General features: G+C 37.8%; 1 protein-coding gene across 3 annotated transcripts in view; it reads left to right on the plus strand.

Moving 5' to 3' along the window:
- The window catches only part of TTC27 (tetratricopeptide repeat domain 27), a 201,509-nt gene extending 191,598 nt beyond the window's left edge, over positions 1 to 9,911 (plus strand). For all 3 annotated transcript variants that reach the window (XM_032172645.2, XM_058426737.1, XM_032172646.2), the window contains 4 exons: positions 239 to 436; positions 1,726 to 1,837; positions 6,379 to 6,479; positions 9,674 to 9,911. In XM_032172645.2, the coding sequence (XP_032028536.1) occupies positions 239 to 436; positions 1,726 to 1,837; positions 6,379 to 6,479; positions 9,674 to 9,796 (534 nt within the window). In that variant the 3' untranslated portion in view covers positions 9,797 to 9,911. The remainder of the gene's footprint in view (positions 1 to 238; positions 437 to 1,725; positions 1,838 to 6,378; positions 6,480 to 9,673) is intronic.
- Positions 9,912 to 10,881: the final 970 nt, after the last annotated feature.

Here is a 10,881-nt window from a genome sequence, read left to right on the forward strand (position 1 = left end):
AAGAAGAACCCTCTCCAGAAGCTTTTGAAGGGACATCAGAGAGGTAGTCACCATGAGATCCTAGAGAGTGCTTCAGGATTGAATTTTATTTTGTTTTTCAAAAGCTTGAAGGTGATACTCTTAACAAGTTTCATAAGGTTTTTCATTGTCGTTGTCTTTGATGATGGTGAGATAGCTCTTTGTTTTTGTTATTTTTTGTTGGTTTCTAACTTACCAGTTTCTTCTGTGCATTTTTAAGGTCCTTAAAATTCTAGTCAGGGCAGTGATTGATGGGATGACTGATCGAAGTGGAGATGTCGCAACTGGCCTCAAAGGAAAGCTGCAGGAGTTATTTGGCAGAGTGACTTCAAGAGTGACAAATGATGGAGAAATCTGGAGGCTGTATGCCCACATATATGGAAATGGGCAGAGTGAAAAGCCTGATGAAAATGAAAAGGCAAGTCCTTCATTCCTCCTGAGTCCTTGCCTTTCGTTTGAACATGTGTGTGGTAGATCTACTTTTTTGATGGGTGGAGGAAGAGTTTAACAATCTGAAAGATTAGATTACTATGCTAGAGTTCAGTTCTGATTCAGCATCTTTAACCTACGTACTTTGAATTGTGGGCTGGTTAAGACTTGTAACATTCATCTCTTTATTTTCCATGAAGTTTTTTTACATAGTTGTTCTCTGTTCCCTGCAAAAGGGCCTCTTGAAATGGCCACCCCACTAAATCTGCAGCAAAGAATTGGCTTTTGTTATTTACTCTACACCCCTTTCTGCAGGCACGTTGCTAAAGACTATGGTAGATGGGTACAAGGACAGAAGGAGTGTTTAGATCTGAGATGGGGACTAGGAAAAGAAAAGAGAAAAAGGAACAAGATAAAGATCTTAGAAGAGAACTTTTAAGTCAAAACATACAATACTTTTACAAAGGTTGCCCTGCCCTTTCTCACAAGTGTGATAGAACCCCAGTTCCACTCAAGTTATGTCTTTAGCCTCTTATCTGAGAACTTAAAGGAGCCCGCAGAGTTTCCAAGGTTGGAATAATTGTTTTATGTTTCTTTTCAAAACACCCACAGCAAATCAAATGTACTCCTTGCGTGGGTTTGGAATTAGCCACGGCACAGCTAATCTGTGGGATTCTTAGGCATTCTCTCCTCCCTCAGTCCACACAGCTGGCTTCCACCGTGGCCTTGTCAGCCCAGAGAACATGTATCACCTGCACACATGCACACCCTACTTTCATGTCCTTCCATTTCTCCTTGAATTATGGACTTTCTTGCATATATGGAATTAAGAGTACCCAGAATTCTCTGACCTGTGACTTCTCGCTCAAGGATTTGAAAGAGGGTGCATTAAACATCTGTGAGATTACATATTATCTACCAGCAATTTCATTGTTTTAACCAAGTTCCTGCCTCATTCTCTAAACAGGTTTTTTAAACTGATGGCTACAAATGCTGAGAAAATCTGTACATTTACAGATTTCCAAACCTGGCCTTTATATTTTTCTGGTTACAGCGAAGTGTCTCAATCCAGCTACATCCATTTGATTTCTTGCTACGGCTTGTTGCCGTTGGGTGTGCATTTCCACCCCTTCTTTGGTGAGAGTAATAGACGCTGTGCTGTACAACACAGATGCTGCTTTTTCACATTGGAATTAGTTCCATATGACTTCCAGGAAACAGAGTTTGAAATGTGAATTCTACTTGTTATTCTGAATGTTGTTCTTTCTCTTTCCTCAGGCATTCCAGTGCCTCTCAAAGGCATACAAGTGTGACACCCAGTCCAATTGTTGGGAGAAAGATATTACATCATTTAAGGAAGTTGTTCAAAGAGCCTTAGGACTTGCACATGGTATTTGATGTAACATTTGATATCCATGGAATGTTTTGACTTATTTTCTACTGACAAAAAAGAGTGTTGGTCAAAAGTAAAGTTCCATTATAAACAATATCAAATTATTTCATTATATTGATATTGTTGCATTTAATTCAGCAAACATTCATAGACCACCTACTGTGTAATAGGCATTTTGAAATAAGAAGAAACAGGATAGAGGCTTATATTCTGTTGGAGTAAGTAACAGAAATTAGAAACTTTTTTAGAGATGTGAAACATCTTTACAACTTTGTATGACCTTCATTCCACACCGAGTCTCATTGTGTTGATTACATAGCATTAAGGAAATCTGTTAACTTTAACTTGACTCACACATAGATCCCTGGGGTACATAGCAATATGCAAAGAGCTATAGCATATACAAAAGAAATATAAAATATAAGCCTTATCTTTGGGAAATGGTAGAGGATATTGTTTGAGGAGAGGTTTAAACTTACATATAAAATTATGTGACTTTTGGGTAAATATAGTCCAAATAAGCATTGCTTTTAATTATTAATTTTTAAAAATGCCAGTTAAATTTGGTAATGCATTTTTATATTTATATTTGAATATGGGTGTGTGATGCAGTTCCAATAAAATAATGATGCCCCCAATGTTAAGAACTGAATCACAAGGACCTTAAACCAATCCTAAAGTTCTCCTCCTACTTCCCTGCCTGCCTAACTTCCTTGCTGCCACTAATAATTACAACAAATAGGGAGCAAACAAGGAAGAATGCAAAGGGCAGAGCTTTAGAATCAGGGAGGCCTAAGCTCCAGGACCAGCTCTACCACATGCTTGCTAGTTGACCTTGGGTGAATAATTTAACTTCTCTGAGCCTTACTTTCCTCATCAGTAAAATGGGATAATACCTACCCATGAAGAATAAATGAAAACATTCAAACACTTAGCAGTATTTCACACGTGGTTTAGATGTTAATACCCTACCCTCTCACCACCACCCTCTTCCTTCCAAAGTAGAGGACTTGAGCTATAGATGATAAGGGACTCAAAACTAAAAAGAGAAAAATTAAGAACAAGGATAAAGTTTGGCTTGCTTATAAAGAAGTCACAGAACATTCAAACAATTTAGAAATTAGCTTGGTAGTTGATAATTCTACCTTTGACCTTTGATATCTTTGACCTAAAGGATATAAATTTCTAATTTCCTGAGTCACCTAGCACTTGGCAGAGAAGGTAGAACTGCTGAGCTCCGTACAGCTGAAAGTCAATGTAGAAAAGTTTTGGGTAATTGCTAACAGAGCCGTAGAAGGATGTTTTGGGGGTGGTTAGAATTCACGTGGCTTCTACTGACCTCATGGTGGGTGGGCTCAGATGGGATCCAGTCCTTATGCTTTTGGTCTTTGTGGATATAGTATGATATTTGGGGAAACCCACACTGATGTATTAGGTACATAATTAGCAGGATGGGATTTACTTTGAAAAATTTATCTTATCTACTTCAACTTGCCAACTCTAAGCATTTCTATGAACTGTCAAAGCCATGATATTTTCTGTACTCACCAAGTAATGGTATTAAACCTGTCAAAGAGAGATATGCAGGTTAAAGAGATACTCTAGGAAAAATCTTTATTTTGCATCTTAAAGTTGGGTTTAAACTATTATTGGCATTATTTTCTTCATCAGGGCAATACTTGGAGAAAAACAAGTGTCCATTCTTTTAAGTTCTCCTTTGACATCATTGAATTATGTGTTCATGCTCCTACAACATTTTAAGCATATTTGAGTGGATGCCCAGCTTTCGTTTCTAATGATATTTTAGATTTACAAAGATAAATCTTAACCATTTCCTTGTTACTTTTGTACATTAGTGCTCAAAGAATAAGCTGGATTTCTCTGTGTATGAGTCTCTTCAAAACATTGTTCCTCCACCCCACCCAATTATAAAAAGGAAATATAGTCAAGCATCCCATAGCAACATTTTGGTCACCAGTGGACCCACATATATGACAGTGGCCTCATAATATTATAAAACCATATTTTTATTGTACCTTCCCAATGTTTAGATAGACAAATACTTACCATTGTGTTCTGATTGCCTGCAGTGTTCGGTACAGTCAAATGCTGTGCAGGGTTGTAGCCTAGGAGTAGTAGGCTATATACTATGTAGCCAGGTGCATAGTAGGTTATACCATCTAGGTTTGTGTAAGTACACCCTACGATGTTCTCACAACAACAAAATTGCCTAACCACACATTTCTTACACCGTATCCCTGTCATTAAGCGATGCATGACTGCATAACATTTTTAAAAATCTCCACATGGTTTACTCCTTGGGTTGCCATCATTAAGGTAGCCATGCACTTCAGAAAGCTTGATAAGATATTGCGACCTTGACATAGTATTTGAGGCCTCCCTATAACAATGTCGTCATTGTGTGCTCATTTGTATTGTCTGGAAGATATACATTTATAGTTTCTGCTATTTTATTTTCTGGGAAAGGGTGGGCTAAAGTGTTTTAGCTCTTTGCCATCCAGGAGTTTTTAAAATAAGAGTTAATGCATTTTAACTGCAGTCTACATAGAGGAGGCACTGCTGCTTCAGATTTTCTGATGATTTGAAACAGCAAGTTATTTCTCTCCTTCTAGCTGTCTCTCTCTATCTCAGTCTATAATGCCTTTTGGAAATGGGATTGAGTAGGAAAACTAATAGAGTATATCTGTCTTTTTGCTTTACTTTTGCTTTTGTCAGAATGAAAATAAGGGATTAAAAAAAGAAATACAACAGTTTCTGATCTAAACTGCTGGGTACTAAACAGCTCAAATACTGCTGCCATGGTGGTTACAACTTTCCTCTACTAAGAGAAACAGACTAATAATCCCCACTATCTCTGGGCTAATTCTGCCTTTTGAAAACGGGCTTAACATTGCTAATTACTATGCATCCTTTCACCCTTTAATGAGAAATGTCAAAGTCTAATTATTATTCCTCATTATTACTCTAAAATAGGAATGTCAAACCTGGTTCTTGCTGGCTTTGGAAGATATTAATTAATGACAGAACTCTGTTTTGCCAGGCACAGGCAGCCTCTACCGATTGATTAGTGTTTGCATGCAAAAAGAAATCTGTTGGGCTGGGTATGTTGTCTCATGCCTGTAATTGGGAGGCTGAGGTGGGTGGATCACTTGAGCCCAGGAGTTCAAGATCAGCCTGAGCAACATAGTGAGACCCCATCTCTACCAAAAAATTTAAAAATTAAAACATTAGCTGGTTGTGGTGGCATGCACCTGTGGTCCCAGCTACTTGAGAGGCTGAGGTAAGAGAATCACTTGAATCCTGGAGGTTGAGGCTGCAGTGAGCCATGATTGTGTCACTGCACTCCAGCCTGGGTGACAGAGCGAGACCTTGTCTCAAAAAAAAAAAAAAAAAAATTGATTTTCTATCCTTGGTCTACAATCTAGAGTATAAAGTAGACTTTAATCCTTGCGCTGTTTAGTGTCATTTTAAAAGAGTATCTGATGATTGGTCTGTTTGAATTTAGTGAGCATAATTTAGGGAACAAAACCAAGAACAAGTCAGTGGGGAAATATTGGGCATTATGTTTGTACAAAGCTCTTCACTTGTTCTCATAAAGCATTAACAGCCAGGCCTTCTACCAGGAAGAACGATGCCTTCTTCGTAATTTCAGGTTTTGGGAAAATGGGTTCCCCAGAATGCTGGGAGCAGAGTTGTGATTCACTCTTCCCCATTCCCTGCTGATGCCAAGCCTTGCTCAGGAACTTAAGAACCTGGTTGTGGTCACGTTCTCTAAATGAAGACACATGGGTTGCTGTCAGTGCTTCCTGAATGGTGCTTCAAACCCTGATTTTGAAAATGCAGTAAGAATTGAGCCATACAGATCTGGCATGTCACTTCCTTAGGCTTGTGTCATCAGCAGTTGTGAAGTCCCCTTTGGGGACTTGGTAGCATGGAAAGCCACACAAAGATGTGCTGCATCTGTTTTTGTCTGTGTGGATACTTTGTTTTCAATAATATTTTGTCTCCTTGCCTAATTTTATTTGTCTATGCACATGTGTGCGTGTGTGTGCTCAAATGCATGCATGTGTAGGTGTTTAGGGTCTCTTCCCAGTGATCCATAACTCACCAAAAATCACCTGTTTTCCCCAAAATTCTGTGGAGCAGTAAATTATCATTCTTAAAGAAGGATAGAGAAAGGCCAGGTGCAATGGCTGACACCTGTAATCTCAGTGCTTTGGGAGGCTGCAGCAGGAGGCTAGCTTGAGGCCAGTAGTTCAAGGCTGCATGCCACACCTCCAGCCTGAGTGACAGGGTGAGACCCCGTATCTTAAAAAAAAAAAAAAAAGAAGAAGAAGAGGAAGGATAAAGGGGAAAGCTATGTACATAATTATTATTTTTCAAAAATAAAAACTTTCCAGGTAGAAGTGTTTCTAAAGTCTGTTACTATAAAATTCTAATTAAATAATTGGCTTTTGTACCTGTGAATTATTATTAACACTTTTTAATGGATGTTTCTCTCCATATTTATTTTCCAGTGGCCATAAAATGCAGTAAAAACAAATCCAGTCCCCAAGAAGCTGTACAAATGCTTTCTTCAGTTCGACTCAATTTACGGGGCTTGTTATCTAAAGCAAAGGTGAGAGTGACATGTGAATGAATTGGAATTGTCTTATAGAAAAAGGTCATTAGTATCAGCTTATTGCTGTTAAATCTTCTTTTACATCAGTGACAATTTTAGGCGCATGTTATATTTTATATAGCAGCCCCCTCATGGTTGGTTGTGTTGTGAGGATACTATTGGCCTAATGGCTAGACCACTCTAAATGTGTATGACTTAAGAGTCTTTGAAATTGGCTGGGTACAGTGACTCATGCCTATAATCCCAGCACTTTGGGAGGCCAAAGGGGGCAGATCATTTGAGGTTGGGAGTTTGAGACCAGCCTGGCCAACATGGTGAAACCGCATCTCTACTAAAAAATACAGAAATTAGCTGGGCATGGTGGCGGGTGCCTGTAATCCCAGCCACTCGGGAGGCTGAGGCAGGAGAATCGCTTGAACCCGGGAGGCAGAGGTTGCAGTGAGCCGAAATTGCACCACTGCACTTCAGCCTGGGTGACAGAGTGAGATACCGTCTCCAAAAAAAAAAAAGTCTTTGAAATTAATGTTTACAATTCAGCCCTTAATGCTTTCCTTAAATTAAATTAAAGCAATGCTCTTGTATTTATTGTCATTTTCCCCCAAAGTGTGTCATATATGCCACTGGTAAACTTCTGGTTTAAATATATATTCATTTCAGTACATACTAGAAAAAAAGTAGACTAGCTCATCAAGCCTATAATTTCATGAATATTATTGCTTATTTTGTATTTGGCTTAGATAAAAATATTAAGTAAGTGGTATATGAATTTGAGCAAAATTGTTAAGGTAGATGGCAATAGAGGTTTGACAACTGAAGTATACCATTAGTTCACAAAAACTAACTTTTGGACCAGTGCTGGGCCAGAGATGCCTACGAATCACTCAGGGAGCTTTATTGAAGACTGGATTGATTCCTGGGCTCGATCTGTGACCAATGTAGATTCAGGTCTGGGATGGACCCAGGATATCTGTTGAATTTCCTATGTGATTTTACTGTGCAGCCAGGTTGGGATTATACCTCTGGAAGCAAAATTTGGACAAATATAACTTCTAGCACAATTTAGCACTTACTTTTCTAGCCTTTACTTGCTTTCACTATTGCATCTTGGGTTGCAAAGTAATTTTGACTGACTTCTGAGAGTAAGTCTCTGGCACACGGAGGCCACTTCTGAATACCTTTTTACTCTGTAACCACCTTTCTGAGTATTTTTTTTGTTCTTATTAATGGTTTGATCTTTTCAGATCAAGGCATCATTTTTGCCTCTTTAAATAATTAACTTACTTCACTTTTCCTGTTGATCTGCATGACCCAGGAGAACTGTATTTCCTCCTAGCTTGGCAGCACAACTTCAAAATCGTGTCTACAAGAGCTCCCTCAAAGTCAGAGCAGCAGGGTTTTTTCCTGTGACTTTCCTTCCCAAAGTGGGAGCTTTGTTTCCTACTTTTGATCAGTGATCTAATCAAAGTAGTTTACTTCTGCTACTACCACAGTAGTTTACTTCTTCAGGGTATACTGTGGCTTCCTTTTGTCTGTGCAAAGCTTTTTCTTATAAATTACTATTTTATGTAATCTATACTTGCATGACTTCAATAGTATTGTCTGTGCAGGTACTGCACACCTTCCCATATTATGGTAGATTCCCAAATAATGAAAATGCGGCCCCGGAACATCATCTGTCTTTAGATTTTCATTCTCATTAGATGCCAACTGGATTATCCAAAAATGGGAAAAATTACCTCCCAGTGCCTCCTCTGAAGCATATTTCACATATATTTGGGAGTCTCTGGTTTCGTAGATCTTATGCCTTTTCTATTTACTGTATTAGGTTTGTCAAACTGAATTGCATTCCAAAAAAGTCACTTTTTTAGAATACTTTAAAAAGTGAAAGTGAAGATTGGAAATGAATGAGAATAACTATCTTAAATTGCTTGCAGCCTCTGTTAAATAGGCTTAACTGAATGAATCTCAGGTCTTTTCTTGCCAGGCCAGGGACTTCATGGAAATAAGCTCCTAGTACCTAGAGACTCACCTAACAAATCATCCAGTCCGTGCTCTCCCAGGACAGAGTGACTCCCCTGCCCATTCGCACCCTGTCCTTGTACAGGTTTGCTGCCAAGAGTGGCGTGAAGGGGCTGTTCGTGAGAGTGCTGGAGAGCCTGGACACAGAACAGATTTGACCCCTTACAGTCTTTGGGACTCTCAGCAAATTATTCACTTTTTTCTAAGCCTCAGTTTCTCTGTGCTTCCTCCTTACCCCACAGGGAAGTGATGCCGATTGATTATGATTTGCAAGCACTGTAATTCTTAGTTTAAAAACACACACACACAAAACAAAAAAACTATGTGAGGCTAGATTATTTTCCTAAAAGGTGTTTTCTCTACTGATGACATTGGAGCAGTTCCTACTTCATTTTGTTATGAAATGCTGTACAAATCATGTAGTCAAATCCAATGAAACAGATGTTTGGCAAGCTACATAAATGGTATTTCTGAATAAAACATATACACAGTCGCATGTACACACGTGCACACGTGTACACACATACACATACAATGGGGTCATAAAATCCTGAAGCTGATTTTCTTGGGGGCCTATGTTGGCTCAGCAGGCAGTTCCCGGAGAGGCATTTCCAAATGTTTTCAGCTATGGGAGCATTATTGAAATCTGTTACAATAAACCTCCCAAGGCAATTCCTTTTTCAGGGAGAGGACACAGTTATTTTTATTTTGCTGGACTTTTTTCTAGGATAATCTTTGTGGTCTCTGAGGCCTAAGCCAAATTAATTTTCAAATAAGTAGCATAAAGGGTATGATTTATATGAATTTGAATATAGAATATATTTGTTTTGCCTGCATACACAATAAATAAACTCGTTTTGTTTGGTTGAATTATGTCTGTTCATTCAAAAACCATCCTATAACATTGAAATGAATAATCAGAATTTAGGCAAATGCTTTGAAGAGCAGAGCTCATTTGAATTTATAAGTTCAGGCATGTTGTTTTGATTCACCCTTTAATTATTTTAGCTTGTACATTTCTAGGCTAGTGAACAGAAAAAAATGCTACCATTGCTATTATAATTGTTTAGTATTATTATGCAAAAGGTTTTTTAACTCTATACTCTGTATCTATTTTATTTTAAAGAAATTTGTATTGTTTTAATACTTCTGCTTTGTTTTTTATATTACAGCAACTTTTTACAGATGTGGCAACTGGAGAAATGTCCAGGGAATTAGCTGATGACATAACAGCTATGGACACCTTAGTGACAGAGCTCCAAGACCTAAGCAACCAGTTTCGAAATCAGTATTGACTCTGCAGGGAGCAGATTCTGGAAAAGGTGCTTTCACCTTCTGATAAAAGATACATCTGTATATCTGAAATGCAAGATACTGATTTTTAAAATAAATTTGTTTTATGACAAATTCTTGGTTTTGTGAGGTTTTCAATTTTATATGCTTTCTGAAGTATGTTAAATTTTTAAAACTCCCTATTTCGTCAGGTCTAATTATAGTTGAGTTCAGTATTTTTATTCTTGAGGTATTTTGGCACAAAGAGCAAATAAATTAATTTTGTTTTTAATATAGGGTTTATTCTCTTTCAGCCTAACATTAATTGGATCAAACTCTGGAAAACCTTTTGTCTAAACAGATGAAAATCATATACTACAAGTTTGTGAAATCATTAGATTGACTGCTTTATTGTTCAAAAGTGATAAAAGAGTGGATTTGGAGGTAGAAACATTTATGCTTCTTGAGATTTTGTGCTTGTTTCAGAAAGATACAGACTTGGCGAAATTGGAAATGTGAGCATGGTTTAACTTCTAAATCAAGAAAATGCAAGAATAAAATGGCATAACCTAAATTTTTACTTAGTTACTAGGAACTAGGCTGTTGCCCCTTCATTGTGTATACGACCAGCCCCAAAGATAGTTGTTTAATTAGGGTATTATGGGTGAAGACAGCTATTAATGGTGCCATATTACAGAAATGCCAAAGTAAAATGCTTTCGATGTCTATGGAACCAAATATTGAAGGCAGCAGCTGAGCTTAATAATCTTAGTCCAAAAGTCATAGTGAGGAATTCTAAGTCCTGGCTTGGGTTGCTACATTTTGGGTCCCATGTATAAATCACTTGGCCCTTTTTTTTTCCATGTTCTTATATATAAGATGTAAATAATTTCTACTCGTAGCCTCTTTGTGAGTTTTGGCTGCCTTTGGAAACTTAAAAATTCATAATCCATTAAGTATCCTGAACATTTAAAAACCGTCTTTAAAAAACTCTTTCATAGTGAATTTTGGTTATGAATGTTTACCAGTGCTAAATGCTCTCATTTCTTAACCACCTGCTTCTTTTCTATTAGCATATTGCCTTAAAAAAAAAGTTGGCGTATGCCCC

Source organism: Hylobates moloch, unplaced genomic scaffold (assembly GCF_009828535.3).
Source record: "Hylobates moloch isolate HMO894 unplaced genomic scaffold, HMol_V3 SCAFFOLD_13, whole genome shotgun sequence".
Classification (NCBI taxonomy): Eukaryota; Metazoa; Chordata; class Mammalia; order Primates; family Hylobatidae; genus Hylobates; species Hylobates moloch.